The sequence below is a fragment of the Plodia interpunctella genome, chromosome 19, assembly GCF_027563975.2.
Source record: "Plodia interpunctella isolate USDA-ARS_2022_Savannah chromosome 19, ilPloInte3.2, whole genome shotgun sequence".
Taxonomy (NCBI): Eukaryota; Metazoa; Arthropoda; class Insecta; order Lepidoptera; family Pyralidae; genus Plodia; species Plodia interpunctella.
Genome location: NC_071312.1, coordinates 777316 through 797425, shown reverse-complemented (window position 1 = coordinate 797425; position 20110 = coordinate 777316). Strand labels below are relative to the sequence as shown.

General features: G+C 35.6%; 1 protein-coding gene across 7 annotated transcripts in view; it reads left to right on the top strand.

Moving 5' to 3' along the window:
- The window catches only part of Sap47 (Synapse-associated protein 47kD), a 74380-nt gene that overhangs the window by 5337 nt on the left and 48933 nt on the right, over positions 1–20110 (top strand). For 5 of the 7 annotated variants that reach the window (XM_053759895.2, XM_053759890.2, XM_053759891.2 and 2 more), the window contains exons 4-5: positions 302–358; positions 825–946. In XM_053759895.2, the coding sequence (XP_053615870.1) occupies positions 302–358; positions 825–946 (179 nt within the window). The remainder of the gene's footprint in view (positions 1–301; positions 359–824; positions 947–20110) is intronic. The other 2 variants (XM_053759893.2, XM_053759894.2) reach the window with 1 other exon arrangement.

The window sequence follows — 20110 nt, the reverse complement described above, 5'->3', positions numbered from 1 at the left end:
CTTATGAAAAAGTGTAACGCCCGGTAACGTTACGATGAGTCACCGAACGAGAGAGAGGCCCGCCGAATGCCTTGCGTCTCTCTCCCACTCAACTATGATCGGTCTGCCGCGCGCGTAAAAAGACGTTGTCACGTAAAATCTTCGCCCGTAAAACCGACTTTACAGGCAACCATTTTTTTCTACAATTTTTATTTGTTATGCCTAAATTTTATGTGTTTCGAACACATTTCACTATCTCATTTATCTCATTATTTTGTAGTTGCTAATGTTTTTATTTGGTTTTCCTTTTCATAATTTCCAGATGCCAACAAAAAGTTTTTCACAGTCGATTCTATCGAGGTACCCGACATGCAAGAGTGTTAGTATGCTTTTGTTTGCCATCCTTCTTTTGCTTTATTTAAGTTTGATTTAGTTTTTTTTTTAAATGAAATTACGGGTCAGAACAATTTGTGATATTTGTTGGAAAACATAGCCGCATTCGTCATGAAAAGTCTTCAGAGTGTGAAGTGTGGGTTTGCATTGCAATTCTCACTATATCGAGTCGTATCGCACTGAGATGCAGCAACCAATCACAGTGCGCTATTGTGACGCGACGACAACCACAGCGCAATGTGATTGGTTAATCCTGTATTTAATCGTTTAAAATCGATTTGTTTTTTCCTATTGTTCTGTCCCTCTGTAAAAAAAAAAGAAATAGGCTTTACGGTTACGCATAGGATTTTAGAACGTTTATCCGATAGTTTTGGTTACGGCTGCGGAGGAACTCCGCAGCCGTAACCAAAACTATCGGACGTCGCTGTTGATGAATACCTTTCCCCCGTCAGTGACCACGAAGGCGGTGGCCGGAGCCAAGTCGCTGGGCAGCTTCCTGTACTCGGCGGTGAACAAGGCTGGCGCCAAGGTCAGCGAGACCACCGCCAAGATCAAGAAGACCGTCGAAGAGAATGTGAGTGCTTCTAGAAATTTCTTGAAACGGTTTGTTTCCCGACTCAAATAGAGCGATATATATCAGATATTATCTGGTCTGATTGATGCCGATGACCGTGCGAAGTGTACACGAAAAAAGTAGGACGGCGGTCCCTGGGCTCCGACGCTCAATGGCTGCCCAAGAAACCGGGAAAATCCTCAGATGTGACAGAGAGAGAGAGGCAGATGTTCTACTTATTACTCAACTATAATTTATCGTTATAGTTGCTTCTTAGTTGCTTATAGTGTTTTGGGGGTGGATTTTTGAAAAAAGTAGCCCTATGTTTGAACTGGGGTCTTTAACTATATGCATATTAAATTTCATCAAAAACTCTGAAAACGGGAAAGATAGACAGACTCTCGCTTCTATAATATTAGTATGGATAAAATGTTAGAATTACAATTTTTTATTCCATCGACGCTTACGGCCTACTCTATAATAAATATTGTGCAAGTGACACGTAGTAAGCAACTTCCTTCCATACCAAGTGTACTTGGTGTTCATCAACATCACCTAAAGAATAACATCGTCAAGGTAAGTAATTTTTTTTCGATCCAATTTTTTACACAGAGATTTAACTTTTTGGAGTGAGAAGGCAATTGAAAATCTCAAAATGGACCAATTTGTTATCTGTTATATGATAAATAATAAAGAGCCATATTCACTTTTGATATTCGCTCGCTTTATAAAGCCTTTATGAAAGAGCTTTTCAATTTTGTTCGGAAATGAAACTGCATTGCATTTCAAACCAACGAATATTTTTGTTTTATGATAAAAAGTTGAAGTGTTATTGGATTTGGTTTTTGAGATTGGTGTTATGTCCATGATATTATTTCTATAATTTGGAAACAAATATCCTGATATCAACATGAAACTAGGAATTACAAGTTGAAAGTGTAAATTAATATAATTTTTTGCTTTTTAAGAGAGGATTTTTTACATTTTTAATTTAACTTTTAACCTCCTTTTAACAGCGTGACTACAACACAAAAAATATCACTTAAACTGTTTCCATCTGTACTGTGCACCTATACAAATTGATAGATAACCATGAAAACGTTCTACGACCATAATCTAATTTCATTGTAAATCACTTTATGAAAGATCGGTTCCAATGAACGTCTGAAACATTGATAGATATCGCAATCATGGCTGTGAGAGCTAGATGCAAATACGGAATGTAAATACTTTTAAAAAGTGATAAATATACGTATAGTTTCATCTACATTAATCTCATTTATTACGCGCGCCTGATGGAATTCTCTCCGCAAAAAGATGACGCGTAGTAAATTTCAATTTGGTGGGATTTTTGCGGCAGGCGTTGAAATAAGCTGAGTTGTTTTTTTTTTGTAATTATTATTGCTTGTATCTCTAAAACTAGTTTATGGGTTTAGGTGTATTATTTATTACGGTTTTACCCGAGCGAAGCTGGGACGGGCTGCTAGTAAAGTATAAAAAAATATGATATCATGATTTGTTTTCTATATAACCAATGGTGCTAACTTAAAAAAATAACTTTTCTTTGCAAATGTAAATTTTAAATTTTATTCTTAATCACTGTCCCTGTCGTGTATCTAGAGGACACATTTTGCAGAAGACGTCTCTTCTGCAAAATGTGTCGTCTAGAAAATAGGAGAAAATGTTACGTCTAAAATTTTCTCCGACGCTTTCACAGACGTGTCATTTACGCGAGAGATAGATCCGATTACAGAAGTAAAAGAAGTTTCATTTCAGTAATAATTGCACCGCTGTGACTTCACTAAGCCTGATAAATGTTGGTGCAGGCAGCCGCCTGCAGAAATTTTATAGATTATGGTTAATTTTCTCTGTTTTTTAGTCTGGGAGCGGACCTTGGGCTCTGAGGCTTAAAAGTTAGGACGTAAGCGGGAACACGTTCAAATGAGACTGAAAAAAGCATAAAATTGACATTACCACAGTACACATTAATGATTAATGATAAAAATCAGATAGTAAAACTTAATTCTTGTCTTTGTTAAAATTTGAAAAATTTAAATGACAGCGCGGCCAGAACCCTCTTCGAACTCTTAACATCAATTTGTTTTACTAATGTTAAATAATTAAATATAACAAAAAATTTTTTTTTCTTTCCTTAAGTATATGGTTTTACAAAAGGCTGTCAAAATCTTTGGGATGCTATTGCTACCTGTCAGCTGGTAAGGGACACATGCTTACCGCATGTCGCCTAATACGACATCCATGGGATGATTTAGTATGGTCCTATTTTGGGGCGGGACCACACGCCGCACTTGATAGGTTCGGTAATATTCTTATGAAATGAGAGTTAATGCCATTAAGGGTATAGGAGTAATGAAGGAAGGACCCTCTACTACTATAATAACTGCTAGCTATTCACCGCTATAGCCGTTGTAATAGAGGTGCTTACAGGGAAACGTGATAAGTAGACGACTGTACCTACATTAGGGAATCACTTCGCACCGTTTGATTGTTAGGGCTGCTCCATGTGGCTTTGTTTTTAGAAGCTTTTGTTTGAAGTCTCTCTATCTATAGCAGTGTCCCATTTTTTATATCATTCTCAAATCCGTTGCGTTTAAAATTTAATTTTGTAACAGATACTGTAACAGATGTAATCATTTGCCAAAAAAAAAAAATGGAATTAATCTCAAAAAGCACGATGCTGTTAATCTCAGAAAGTTGAGGAGATCATACGTTATTAGCTTATTTATAGACAGACGTCCCAAATGTTTCTTACGTTCTTATATTAAATTTAAAACGCAATTTTGTCTTGACGTTCTTGCATATTTCCTTATATATGTTTAGTACGAGATGTAGCCCGCGGAAAAAAACCTATGACACTCTGCAACTCCAACTATCTCCACACCAAAAAACACCTCGACCCGTTGCTCCGCGGTTTTGACGTGAAATACTGACAAAGAAACAAACAAACAAACATTTATAATTTCGTATGGAGTATTTTTTTAATAATTTAATAATTTAATAATATAACATAGATCTATTTAATAACAATAGGCAATAAGACCCTTGGCAATATCAGCCACTCACAGCTCGGTCACGTACGACTCCGCCCAAACATAAGGCCGGATTTATACTAATAGGTACTAGCTATTGAGTCAATAGTATTGACCTCGTGAATTTTCCTGCTTTTATTAATTAAGGTCCTTCTCCATACTTCAAGCTACATGTACGCAAAATTTCAATAAGATTGGTTGAGTAGATAGAGTGTGATTGATATAGATCAATTATATTTAATGAGGTAGTCGGCTTTTAATATTTTCGCCTGGTTCGATATAGTGATATATATCAGGAACCAGTATCATTGGATTGTTACGATTTGTTATCCTGTTTTGGCCCCAGAGGAACAAAACATTTTAGACGTGAAAAAGTGTCTGTGAACGTATAATTTCTGAATCAGATACAAAAAACTCAAGGATAGTTTGCTCTGTTTTCTTCTCTGTCCTCTTATAAGAGTCACTTATTAAAATTAAACTCTTTGAAATAATATACGCGTGGCCGCTCAAAAATTACAGATTACGGCGCACCCCGTAGATATTACGTCCAGGGCGAAAGAAGTACTAAAACACTGGAGACGTGATGCTTTGACATTAATGTTTTTATAAAAACCCCACAATTGTTATCAAAGATAATATCAACTCGGAAACTTTTTGATTGGGCTGTGTCGAGTTCGTATCCGATTGCTCGCTACTTGTTACGTTCTGGGGATTGGATACAATCAAAGTTTGTTTATTGTTTTGTTGTTACACGATTGATCTGTAATTCTATTGTTTTGTTGTGAATTTCTTGAATAATTGTTTGAGAGCTTCGAGAAGTATTAGGATTTGAGATATTCTTTCACTAATGGCATTTATAAGGATGGATGGAATTTAATCGTTTTGTACATAATAACTGTAGCAAAGAAAATCCCTACTTTTTCACATACAAATTTAAATGATATAGTATTTCTCAAAAGCTGTATACTACTGGGATTTTGGAACCAGTTGGCATGTCGTCCTTATTTCATGGTACCAACATGGTTCCACTACAGAAGCCTAACTTAGTTGATAAGAAAATTAAAACCCTATCCTACTATCAGTATAAATTTGTGAGGATGCGTGTATGTACCTCTGTATGTGTGTCACTCTTTCACGAAAAATTTAAATTTTCGGACTCAAAGTGAGTTTTAGACTTGTGTTGTGGGATACTAACTCAACGATACTATATTTTATAATATAAACATCCAAGACCCGGGCCAATCAGAAAAATATCATTTTCCATCATGACCCGACCGGGGATCGAACCCGGGACCTCTCGGTTCAGAGGCAAGCACTTTACCACTGCGCCGCCGAGGTCGTTGGAATAACAGACATTAGCACCTTTATCCCAAATTCCCACGGGGGCGAAGTTAGTAAATTGTAAAGTTCTTTTTCTTTTCGAGTCGTATGTTTATGTTTCGAGTCGTAATTGTTTCGCTTGGCTATTGTAAAGTAGTGAATCAAATTTTTTACCGAACTGCTCCATTTAAATGGAGCAGTTCCAAAGATTAATATACTAGTAGGTTGTTAGAACATATACGTTAGCAATGGACCGTTCCATTTAGATTTTATTTAGAAATGAACAATGATATGTCTGGTGGATATCCTGGCTTGCGGGGGCGGCCGAGCGACTGGGGCGGAATAGCCATGCGAGGAATATAATTATAGGAGTTATAATGTTCTATTTACTGTCAACTTTTCAGCTATTCACGTCCGTAAGCAAGTTTTTTTTTTTTAATTTCATGGCTCCATCGTTCGCCAAAACGATGATTTTGCCAACGTCAAAGTTGATATTGACACCGAATATGTTGTGTTAACTGATGTATTCGAATTTGGTTCGATTTACGACAATGACAATGATTTGACAACCGTTCGAAGTGAAATGTTTGAAAGTTGTAAAGCCTACAGCCTACTTAGGTGTGATGGCTTTCCTTCTAATTTCATTACATACGTGTACTAATGCCGTAACGTTTGAATTCTTTTGGTACATCGGACATACTTGACTCTAACGAAAGTTGGCCATAAATTTCCCACTGTACGTTTAGGGGGCTCCTAAGAATTTGTCTTTTTTTTTTTCAAGAAAAATCTTGATAAAAATCTGATCTGATCACTTTGTCGGCGTGATTAATGTGTATACCCATACCAAATTACATCATTCTAATACTAATACTTTTTGAGCTAGACAGACGGAAAGGCGGACATGGCGACACTATAATGGTTCCTTGTCTGTAGGACTATAGGGAACCCAAAAAACAGGGCGAGATCAATATTTACACCCTGGACTTCGGAGCGTTAAAGCCGATAATGAAACCAAAAACTCGCGACGATAAGAGAGAGAGAACGAGAGAGAGGCGGAAGGCAATGCGCACTAAGACAATGCTCAAGATGTGATAACACCACTGTTTAAATTCGTTTTTTACGGCATTTCTTCTCAGCGGTGGTCGTTCGGAAATGCAAGTAGTTTGTAGCTTTTTGAGAGTTCCACTGCTGGGCAAAAGCCTCCCCTAACTTCCTCCACGCATTCCTATCCTTTGTGTTCTCTTGCCATTCTTTGTCGATTTTTTATTATTTTATATATTATAAAACAAAGTCCTTTACCGCATCTGTCTCTATGTTCGCAATAAATACAAAAACTATTGCACGGATTTTCATGCGGTTTTCACCAATGGATAGAGTAATTCCTGAGGAAATTTTTCTTCTACTTTTGCAGGCAGTCTTACATACACGGTCGGTCAATGCAGACGTTGGCCGCCCTTATGGAGTCTAGGCAACCGAGTTGTGATTGTTAAAAGTATGAAAAATTGAAAATAATATATGTGAAGTATTAACATCCTATGTTATTTATTTTCCACTCCGGAATCCTCCACACTGGTGACCCCGACGTGATGATATTATTATCCAAGCGAAGCCGGGACGGGCCGCTAGTGTAATATAATTTGATGTGAAAGTGCCTGTGAAGGTCTGATTGAATGCTTTGACTTTGTAATCGATTTGTCCAGAAATCCGATTAAAATCGCATCGCGCCCTAAGCAAGTTACCGTAATGGATGCCGTAATCGCTTTAGCCTGGTCTGGACATCGACGACCGCCGGTGGCGTCCGGTTACTTCGATCGATGTTAAATGTGTTACCCAGATTTCATGTGATCATGTTATTAGCTTCGGCCGCGGCTCCGTCCGAGCTTCTTACAAAAAAGGAATCAAAATTTTTAGCTATTTTTCCATCGTGCAATAATATTACATTTTTCATTACGATTTTTCATATTGTCTCCCATTTTCAGTTCCATCTCCCGTTTCTCTCTACGCGTTCCGTCCCGTTTCTCGTTATATGTCCCGTAACGTTTCGCGTTGGACGCGTATCCAGCAGCAGTCTTTTTACTTACCGTTTTTCATTTTATATGTCGTTAGTTTTTATGGATTGATTGTTATGATTGATATCCGTAATTGTAATATTACATTTCCAAGTAATATGGTGAATAGTGTTGTATAGATTGGATGAAGTATCCAGATTATATTATAGTGAATGAAGCCTCAGTGAAGTATAGTGTTGGTTTCATTCATTCTATTGGGATTCATAACGAAAATCTTTGAATGAGTAAATGGAATACCCTGTCCTACTTGACTCAGCCGCTCATAGTCCCACAGGCGGAACCAATCAATATGAATATTGAATGCGACCTACATCCTACGAGTATGACCTGGATCCGCGACCCTAACCCGGCCTTAGCCATATTTAGGCCACCAGATTTCTGCTGGAATTAAAACCTTGAACTTTTATTGCTTCTTGTCTTGTTAATTAATGCGCAAGTTAAGTGAATATGATGTGTGTTTGTTATTTGTTAACACAAAAAGTTTCTTTCATCTTCCCGTCGATTTCTGGTAATGCGACTCCAAATTCAGGGTCAACATAAAAAACTAACCCAAAATTTTTGAACATTCTTTAAAACAGGCCGTCTGCCAAACGTCAACCATCTTTGGGAATGCTACTGTTGCCAATAAGATACTAAGGCTATGTGTCACTCCGTCGCCTCGTACGACATCCACGGGAGGATATAGAGTGATATAGATTATTTTTGTGTCTGATACTTTATTTTTTTATAGTTATGATTTACATTTGGGTACATTGTAAGGTACTCTCAGTAATACTGGGTTAAGTGCTCCGGGAGACTTGTAAGCAGCGAGAGCAGTCTCTTGTGGGATCTCACTAATGGAAGCCCAGGTTTATGCTGAAATTATTCTAGTTGTCTATTATATACTTTGTGGTTTTAAACATCGTAACCATTAAAATTATGTACTTTGCAGTTGTGGGGAAAAGAATTGCAAAAGAATGTATGTCTTTGTATGAAATATTGTGGCTTCAAAGAATTTTTTTCTTTTTTTTTTTCTTTTAGCCACAATATTAATTATTAATGTATATATATACAGACAGACAACGCACAGCTCAAACTACTGGTCGTAGAAAGCTGAAATTTGGTGTGTAGGTTCCTAGGACAGTATATAGGAGCACTAACGAAGAGATTTCCTGAAATTCCCACGGGAAACGGATCTTTACTCACATACGATTTTGGGCAAAAGCTAGTCCTATACATTGTATCTCTTTAAGAAACACAATCGCTGCATGCATCTTCAATGTTACTACCGAATGTAATCCTTTTCTCCCTCTTACCTACTTTTACATTATCTCTAAAGCTAGTAAGATTTTGTTCGAATCCGACAGCGCAGTGCAAATGCATTCTATTGAATTTTCTAGACTCAGCACTCAATATGAGTCTAGAAAATTCGATACATTCCAATCCACATCGCGTCGTTTGAAAAGAGGTTGTGTAACAGCGGGTGGCGTTGGTAAATGCATTAGATCGTGCGCGCTCAGTGTGCTATTGAGTGTTAGCTCTGCGTGGAGTGCTTCTATGTTATTTTTGTATTGCGGATCTGCACTTGTTTACCGACTTGAAAAGAGGGTGGATGAAAACTTTTCATCTAAATTTGACGACCTCGGTGACGCTGTGGTAAAGTGCTTGCCTCTGAACCGAGAGGTCCCGGGTACGATCCCCGGTCGGGTCATGATGGAAAATGATCTTTTTCTGATTGGCCCGGGTCTTAGATGTTTATATATATATATTATAAAATTTAGTATCGTTGAGTTAGTATCCCATAACACAAGTCTCGAAGTCGTCTTATTTTGGAGCAAACTTAATCTGTGTTATTTGTCAATACATATTTATTTATAATTTTTATTTATTTAAATATATATTTCCGTAATCTACTTACTCAAAAAACGATTTAGATCAAGAATAAAAACACTCAAAATCACCGTCCATCCGTACAAGGTACCATGCGCTTTACTCGTGAAATATCGTCATATATATGTACCATACTACTCGTAAAAGCAGGTTCTTCTGGTAAATGCATTAGAAGCGCGCGCTCAAAGTGCACTATATAGGGTTACTGGTGCACCGGAGTGCTTTAAGGCGAGTAGCCTTAAAACGATATTTATATTGTCATCACATTTTAAACCTTAGTGTTTGTTACATTTTATGAACATCCACACGTTCGTTCGTTTGTTTTGCACGATGCGTACACGACGTGGGACAAAGAAAGAGTATGTGTACGTTAGTAACGTGCTACGAAGGACTTTTAACACTGTATTGTAAAAAAAATGTAAACTCATGCGTTTGCAAATAAATAATCTTTGTCTATGTCTTTTCGTGTTTGTATATCTCGTGGTAAGCATTCTGTTTAATTGGCTTAAAGAGAGAGAGAGAGAGAGATTCAGGACAAGTTACAAGTTCGCATGATTTTTTATGTAACTGTGTTTTGGAGATAGGTACTTCGTCTTTAACTTGTGGTCGTATTCCTCACGGCTGAGGGTCGTGGCCATTATGTGGAATGCAACACAGAAAACTACATCCTGGGCAGTTGGGTAATAGTAACAGTGTTTTGGCGTTGCGTTCTTCATTTCAAAAATAATCTACTAGTCTGTACTCTAGTTTCCTCACGATATGTGAGTGATGGTCATTTATTCTTGTTAAAACTGACAAGAATTCATAACACTGGGTAAACCTCGTACCCAGATATATTTTTTATAAAAGTTGTGCCATTTAAATAATAAAGAGCTTTATTCGAACGAGACAGGGAATATGATAAAAAGCTGCAAAGCGATGGCGCGCTGCGCTTGAAAGTTTTTCACAATGGCTTTAGTCTAGAGAGGGTAGTTATTTAGAATATGCTTTTAGCATTTATCATAGTTATTGCAAGTTTTTACAAGCTTTTATTTATTTATTTAAGTACACACAACAAAATGTATTTTTACTACATTTTAGTAAACTCTAAGGTTGTGAGCTACACTACAATTAAAAAAAAACAGTGTACATAGACAGTTCAGACAATGCAAGCGTATGCATAACCCACGTAATAAACAAAAAAGTGAAAAACAAAATTAAAAGGGAATATTGTACAAAGGCAAACGTGTTAACTTAATAAAATGCAAAATAAATTAAATCACAGATTCAGTTCAGTTCATGCTTAACGGCTCTGGGAAACTGGAACAAGTTAATTGGTAATTTAACTTCCAATGTCGATGTCTCGTAAGTCTCGGGTGGAATCTGGCAACTCAAGTTTCAACCGATTGCGCTGAAATTTTGTACACACGTTTAGTTTGGTTGATAATATATTATTACGTTACGCATGATTTGGTGCTTAATTAGTTAACCACCAAGCTCATTGAAATGATGGATTGGAATTGGAATGAGGAGTTTCCACATTGGAAGCTAATCCCTAAGGATTGCTATGAGGAAATTCCTCAAGTATCCATAGCAGGATCGTGAAATGTTACGCGTGACTATTGCAATACGTTATATTGACAAGCAAGACCTGGTAATAGCTCCCAGCAAGAGATCTCCTCAACGGTGGAAGGCAAAGGCAAAGACAGATTATTTATTTGCAAGAACATGAGTTTACATTTTTTCACAATGTGGTGTTAAAAGAAAAACTTAATCCTACATGTTTCACCGTCCACGGGTATGCAAATTTAAATGGAGAGCGTGCTATCGTCCCACAAAACAAAATCGAATAAATAAAAGTAACTAAATTAACTAAATTTTTATCTAAATCTATCATTAAATATATCGTTCAAATTATAATAACATTTATCAACTGAGGTGCTTTTTAAATAAATTTAAATTCTGATCTTTAACTTGTTGTGGAATTTTGTTATAAATTTTAGGTGCGATACATACAATACTTTTACTGAGTAATGCTGTTTTAGAAGGGTGTAAACATAGTTTAGTCAAGGCCATTTTTTTGTCACACGTGATGACAATAAAGGCTCGTGTCAAAAATGATATTTTTGGAAAATAAAACTTATTTAAAATTATGTTCTAAAAATTTTTTTTTTCTAAAATTAAAACAACGTTCAGTTTTATTCGACGTTTTATATGACGTGGTCACCACACCTGCAAAACTAGCTACACTGTGAAATATAAAACACGTAGCACGTTATTGCGTCCACACGTTCCCTCCTTTTTTACACGATGCGTACACGATATGGGACGTACAGCATGTAGACGTTAGCAACGTGATACGTATTGGTATGTTTCGTGGTAGGCCTTCTGGTACACGCGCGTTGCTCCGGCCCTGAAGCGTAATTTTCACGTCCTTTTTCAAGAACTCCATGTTGTGGTATCTGGGGAAAACCACGATACAATCTCATTCCACAGAGGCGCGAGAGGAAGTTCCTTTAAATCATACAAAGGATGAATTGCGGGTTTGCATTTCACTGCTCACCATCGAATCGATTCGAAGTGAGACGCAGCGAACCAATCACATTGCGGTGTGGTTGTCGTTGCGTCACAATGTCGCACTGTGATTGGTTAGCTGCGTGTCACTTCGAATCGATTCGATAGTGAGAAGTAACAGCAAAGTCGCACTACTCTCACATTAGGCCATACTATGTAAGGATGAATCCCCGGCGGTGGCGAGAGGTGCGATAATGTAATTGCTGTAGAAGTGTGTTTCATTGTCTATTTCTTACGTCTTCGTGCGTTCGGCTGTGACGCCGCGAAGCTCGGTGTCAGCCGAATAAATGAGCTATAAATAAAAAAATGTGGCTGTGATTATAAAACCGACACGCTAATGAATGAATTTCAACTGAATCATTGATTCAATGAAGCTCTTAAAAAGGGAAAAATAACGAATGGAAAATAACGAAGCAATTTGTTTGAAATCCGACATGATGAGGTAACTTATTCCAAGACATACTTATTTCAACTTTCCCAAGAATCAGAAGCCTTTTGAAACTAAATCCTATTAAGAAGCAGAGGTAGAAATAAGCGAACATTATGAGACGGTTATAGAACAGGAAAAAAGTTAACAAAAATAAACTTGAGGAAAAGCAGCGAAGAGTTTTGTTTCTGTTGAATAGGTTTCGGGTGATTAGGTACAATACTACAAAGTACGCAATGATTACAATGACTTGCTTTAAAAAAAAAAAGCTTTTTACTTTTTCTACAGATCTTATAATGGTTTTTTTTTTTTAAATTATAAGCGTGGCTAAGCGTGCGTTATTATTTTGGAATGCCTTCATTATTAAGTAAATGTTTGTACAAGCATAGAATCCATTCTATCTGAAATAAATATTTTTAACACTTGTGTACTCTTTTGATTTTATCCGACGATCATTCTTTTTATTTTCACAATGTTTTTTACAAATAAACTATACAAATATTAATAGGAAGATAAATAATAAGTCTATATCACGTTTTAGATTCTATAGCGTGTATAGTACGAATCTTCGCTTAAAGTTCGACAGAAATGTCAACAACAACGATTTTTACAATATAACATATTATTTTTACTTTTAAATATTTTTTTATTAAATACTCAAAATTTCGAGTACAAAACATGTTATTAGAAGAAATTTCACTCTGTTCAGTTTTGAATAATTTCGTAAATTCCAACTTTCGCTGTGGACTTTCAGCTAATCAAAATGTCAGACTCGCCTTTAAATTTCTTTGACATAAAAGTCCTTGAGGAAAAAAAATACTGGTTGTAATGTACGCTGTAATTATAAAGTCTCTATTATTCCATTCGCCTTGAGACTTGAAAAGACTTTGCCACAATAGTGGTCCCTGTTACATGGGCCCTGAAATTATTTATAGCCCTGAAATTATATATAAATTTTTAAGTATTATATATTTATATATATACTTATTACACCCTCGATATTGCGTAGTTGATGTACTTAATTATTTTACATAATACTTATTATGAAATCACGACGGTACAATAAATCTTATAAGCTTCCTTGTTTGGAAGACTTTTTTCGGGGTCATGTAGCAAATTACGCTTATTAAGTTTCTAGCTGCGCCCCGGGGCTTCGATCTCGGGATTTTCGGGATAAATAGTACCCTATGTGTTCTTTCAGGTTATATTCTACCCGTGTATCAAATTTCATAACAGTTCGCCTAGTAGATTTTGCGTGAAAGAGTAACAAACATACATCCTCACAAACTTTAGCATTTATAATATTATAGTAAGATTGCCAGATTCAGTGTAGAAATCTTTAGAATATAAAGATTTCATATAACGGTTCTTCAAGTGCCTTGAGAGAGGCGTAACAACTGACATTCTTTTGTCGAAAATCCAAGATGGCGGATTTTGAAGAGGGCGCAAAGGGCGTTCGAGGATCGGAAACGGCTGATTGAGCGATTCCTCTTCTTTGTACCGCATTGTCAGCTGTAGGTGATATTTTTCTTGATGTATCGATGACAAATCTGAATTGGATTTGTTATTTTTATCGAGAGGGCTGTCAAGATGAATCGATCTCCGTTCGTTACGCTGACACTTTCGTAAGAAAGAAATGGCGAACATAATTGATTTGATTTTTAACAGTATTTTTAGTTTCAATGCTTTTCAAATAGTAGAGTTTGGGACTATAATCTAATTAGAAATGTGACGAAGTATAATAATGTCAAATTAGAAGAAAAAATAAAACAAGTATAAAATGTAATGTATGCACAAATTTAAAATTAACAAACAACAAAATTTCGGATTCGTAACGGTCGCGTTTAGAAGAAATACCAGAAGAAACTCCTTACAGCAGCGATCGGCAACATACATGAAGAAAGCTTTGCAAAAATATCAGATTGACGAAGGAAGAAGAACAAAATGCTTAGGTCTAGAATTCTCTCCCCGCGTCGATATTTCCCAAATCCTACATTTTGAGGCTCTTCAAGGCAAGAGTGAAAGGATTATTTGAGCTTGCTTGTAACATCATTGTTATCCATAGGCAAACAACGGTGGACGACGGAGCAATCGTGCTGCAGCCCTAGGTGATTGAGAATACGCGTGACTGTTATTAATGGTAGAATATGTTCTTTTATTTCATTTTATATTTTGTTCTTCGTACAAATATGTGTACTTTCATGATAATTAGTCTATGCTCTTCTACGTATGCGAAAATTTAAGAATTTTGATTGATAACAAATAAACAAAATTTTAAAGTAGTATTGAAAAGAATGACGAATGAAAGAAGGGTAATGGTTCCTATACAGTTCTATTGGGTATATTAGTTTTGTCTAATTTGATCATTTCTATATCCAATACGATCATATAGAAATCGTCCAATTCTGAGGCATCTTCATCGAATATCAAGAAAATAATATCTAATCTAGAAATATCAATAATATGGCACTGTATCAACACGATCAGCTCGGAAATACTCCAGAGAATAAATACATTTTCGCTCAAAACGTTGTCTGGTGAAAGACAATCGTGCGTATAATTTACAAAGCACAGGGGAGTCCCATTCGTGTTTTAATTATACCAACCGTCTGTATTCATACTCGCATTCATTTTGTATTTTGGTATTACATTATATTTGGTTATAATATTTTTAGTGGATATTGTATGTGCGATAATCCTGTAAACATTATGGCATCATTAACAGCCGTTTAACTTTCACACTGCTGGGTCACTGGTTTTCCTTACGGATGGATAAAGAGTGATCACAACGCTGTCAGATATTCATTAGGGACATCATTAGACATCGCTACACTACTACTTCAACGTGATTTTACTTCGAGGTGTTTAATTAGGGGAACGCTAATCAGCTATCAGCCGCCTATCAGCTACCAAGGCTGTGTCTTTTACTATGTGACACTTAGTCACATGCGACGTCCACGGCGGGATATGGAATGGTCCTATTCTGGGCGGAAACATACACCACATTTTGAAGAAGTAATTGATGACATGCTTCCTCATAACGATTGATTATATCTACAACACGAGCTGGCAATAAGGTCACGGGATTAAGCAATGTGTCCATAAAATATCGAGGGCGTATATATTCTTGATCAAGATTTTGGTTCGGCACGAAATAAGTTCGTCATTCCAAATCTCCATGATTGGATTTGTAAGTTTGGAGGCAAACGAATCCTTGAAGACGGGGAAAGAATAAGTTGGACAAAGAGATTTATCAGAAAATGGATTATATGACTTACTGGAATAAGACATTTTGGAGTGTGTGTAATGGGAATGTAATGGAAAAATATTAAAGACTAGATGTTGCCTGTGGGAATTTTAAGATAAAATATATTTTAAATATTATTATATATTAATATATTAGATAAAATATATTCAACATTGCTATAAGCTATAGCTTATAGCTAATATAAGCTATAGCTTATAGCAATGTTGAATAATGTGGTTTTCTAATGGAGAAAGAATTTTTGAAATCGGTTCGGTAGTTTCGGATATTTCCCGCCTCAAACATACAAACTGAGAAACGCTTACGTTTATATAATAATAGTATAGATTTGGTTGGGTGTGTGATTGGGACTTAACTAAGGAACCTCCAATAATAACGAATACACTATAGATTGACTGATTTAATGAAAACATTATAGGACAGTAACTCCCTCTCTTTCTCTCATCTGCGGGTTATCCAGCTTGCAGTCGCCCTAGAGCGACGGAGCCCTGGGTCCGTTGAACCAAAAGTGGAACGTCTTATTCGACTGATACAAGCGGAGCTTGTGCAGAAATTACATTTTGTAACAGTTTTTTTCATTCGATAGACATTGGATGGAGAAGGCCAAAGAAAGGAACTCGTGGAAAGAGAGATGGGAGGCTTTTGCCCAGCAGTGGGACATATTATAGCTATTAAAAACAAACCAGTTTTTTTTTCACAAAAATACTTTATTTAGGTGGATGTAATTAAATCATTTGATGACGTCGCTTCTCGCCCCACAAAAGTTGATTACGCTCATTAAACGTTCACTAAATTCCGGTTTATTACCCGGGAGATTAAGGTGACGGTGTGGATATTTAATTATCATCATCCGTCTACCATTTAGGCTGGCCTCGTCTGCTTTTCCCTGATATTTTTTGCCAGTCTTGATGTTAACTGATTTGATACTTTTTTCCATAAAATGTTTCGACGATTTATTGAATGAGCAAATTTTTTTGACTCGACATTTTTAATTTCAATTATGACATTGCAAATTGTAAATTATGCAATTAATATTATTAAATAATTAATAATCAATATATGTAATTAATATTATTAAAATAATAATAATTGTCAAATGACGTCTTTGGAGAAAATGCTGCGGTGGAGTTTGTTGCGCCGCTTCTTCTGCGCTTTGGAAGCCGGCAGTAGACTTAGTTTTAAGTAAATTTTTGACGTCAATAAGTGATGTACGAGTTTAACATAAGTTGAATAAGAAATTTTGAATTTCAAATCAATTGTAGATTTCGATTTAAAGTTATATGCTATTTGACGAGTGAGAGAGATATTTATTAACATGTCTTTCGAAACACGTAGTAGCTTAATATATTTTTTTCTCACCCATCCCATGATCGACCATCGTGCGAGTGACTTAACCGTCACTATCACAGGCCGAACGCGCTAATCACTGCGCCTTCCTGCGCAATAATACATTGACCAAACTATAATATTTCGAAAATATACAAATCCGATAAACGTGAAAATGTTGTGATGATAAGGCTTAAGTTAATTAATATTGAGGCTCGTTGATACTTTTCTAAAGCTACTTTCACACAATTGTAATTTATTCCATTTTATCTTAATTACATATTTATTTTATATATGATATTAATCCTAATAAATGATATAGATCCTTAGCAATTTCCATTCCATTTTGTCCAATTCTTATTTTTATTTTCGTGTGTGTTAATTGCTTACATTGGCGTTCAATATTATTTAAGTCGCCTAAAGTCATCTAATATGAGTTTTACCACGTTTAGTGCGTGTTGCGGATGAATTTCTGTTATATCAAAGCATGTTTCCGATATCCCTATAATATTTTAAAGGCGAAAGTAACCAGTATGTATGTTACTTCTTCACGCTCAAACACGGCTGGACGAGCCAATATTTATGAAATTGGATACCTGATACCTTGGATTACATTATCATCAATTAATTTAAGAACTTGTTCTTGTCGGTGGAGCATATTCCATCTTAATCTGTCCTCAGCCATCGATTTCATAGGGAATTTTTTATCCCGAAAGTACCTACGCGATTCCCGCGATTTGTTCAAAAAGTTCGATAATCAATGGGTACTTTATTAAGCAGATGACGCTACTGTACATAAAAAAGTAAGTAAATCACAGTTACGTTTTTATGTACACTAGTTTTAACTTATTACATTAATCAAGGAATTTATTACGGTATCTAAATTAAATTCGAGTTTCCCCAAAGCTCCTGAATCAAAGCAAGTTAAAGCTATCGATTGTCGCCATCAATCGATGACAAATGTGACCACAAACTACTAAACTATTAAATGTCCAATCCATTACGTGACCACCAACAATATTTGTTAGAGCAAACGTTTTACCAAACGAGCTTGATCATTCATTAATCATCATCTAATGTAATCTCCTTGACAAGTAGGATCCCGTTATGGCATCCGTTAGAGTAAACAAAAATGTTTTTGGGTCATATTATGTCAAATTAATTTTTGATGACATGATCGATCGACATGCGCACAACTCGAGAATATCATTGTTGTGTTCAGGTTTGCAATCCTCATCAAAACGGTCAATGATTAAGGACAGATATTTCAGCAGTCTTATGCAATGTCTGAAATCGTAAAATAATATGAAAATGAGGTTAATACTCAACAACAGTGCTGCAATATTCGGACAAAACCACCATAAAACTTAATAAAACTGGCGAAAAAGTGATATAGTGTTCTTACCCCATTTTTCAACCCAAATTTGTCTGCCATGAATATTAAAATGGATTGTGTGGACCCGGCTATAGTAGATTCAGGTCAGGCTGTCATTAGGAATATTAAATTTTCTCAAAGGGCCTTTTATTAATTACTTGTGTTTCTATGAATAGTAATTTTAGTTTAGGATGCTTTATTAATAATATTAACGTCTTAACCGCTGAATCAACTGTGATTAATTTCATTAGTTCCATTAGAATCCCTATTTCAATCTCTTAGGGTTCACAAAGCCCTTTATATTCCTAACAATCCCCCAGGGGATTCTTACGAACTCCGATATATCCGATTATATTCTAAAGATAATAATATTCTGGACTTTGAAGACTTTATATTGTATTTAAAAATCTAGATTATTCTAGATCTTAAATCAAGAGTTTAATTGTATTATTATTTGATGTTGTAGATGTACTTTGGGTGTGCTTCTATATAATTTACAGAAATTTAAATAATAAATTGGTCTTTTATTTAGTAGTAAAATACAAGAACGTTGCGACCACACAACGTACATAAACTATTTCACAGGAAAAGATGGGTCTTAAAGCTAATAATAGTAAAGGTCCGTCTTTTCCGGTGACAGGTCATTAAAATATTTTAATGAAGAACCTCCCCTATCTCCCGTTTTTGCGGTTAGTCACTGATATAGAATTTATTAGGCTTGACGTTAATTATATTAAAGTTACGCCGATGTCTCCCATCAAATTTTGTTTGTTTTTGTTTATTCGTTGGTGCTTAGCTTTTTGTTCTGTTCTTTTGTTTCATGTAGCTACTTCGTGTTCTACTTTAGATAAATTTATATATGTGTGAGTTTTTATTTCAGTCTGATTAAATATATCATGAAGCCCTCATATAAAAATACCTCTTAATTGAAAAATTATTTCACTCTAATCAAGTGCTCGATATTTGTTTGCATAGACGCGATAATCGAATTCCGTTAGCCAATCGAATAAAACGGAGTTTTCTAAGAGCTTTTATAGAGATTATCATTACTTTTCAATATACTTGATGTTTTTGATATTGCCTAAGAGGAAATAAGTACATTTCTAATGAATATATCTTGGTTCAAGGTAGATCTTTGAGTAAATTGAGCTGTTTTTGACAATGGTAACATTGAAACGCGATAGTTATCAGACTAAGGATTGCGATTTGAATCACAAAATAGATAATCGAGGCGAATTTAATCTCTCCGCATTTTTTTATAGAAAATCTGTCATCCAGTTTACAAGTCACAATTATTTAACTGAACAAAAGAGTTTTAAAAAATCATGCTTTTGATTTATTTCATTCATGTAAAAGTCGTGAAAAAATGTCATCAAAATAAGCTAATCGCGACATAAATAAGTATGTACGTTGTAATAAATCTGCAACATGATGTAGCGACTACGAGTTGTATTCGAAATTAATCTTCCGTAGTTAGGTTTTCGATATTATGTGTCAATATAGGCATAACATTGGAATCGTTCACCAAGATGAATTGGTGTGAAAGCGTAACAAAGATCGAAACTTACAATTCACTTATAATGCTAGATGGATTTATTCGCAGTGCTTTTACAATTTTTTCTCAAATGTTTTGTGTAAACAGATCTCTGCATTTAATCAGTAAAGTAATAAAAAGTAAGATAGAAAGAAGTAAAGACAATCTTACAAAGATAGAAGTGACGGATCTTAAATCAGAAAATGAAGCCGAAGAAATACAAGGAAAAGTAAAACTAGACGGGATTTACCTAACTTAGCTGACTTCTAAACTTATATATATCATGGCGTGAACCCCGACGATGATCCATGGTTGAACTGGTGTCATAAAAGCGCGACCACAACAAACTCTTCCAGATAATGATCGTTTTCAAATGTATCAATATCAGTTACTATAA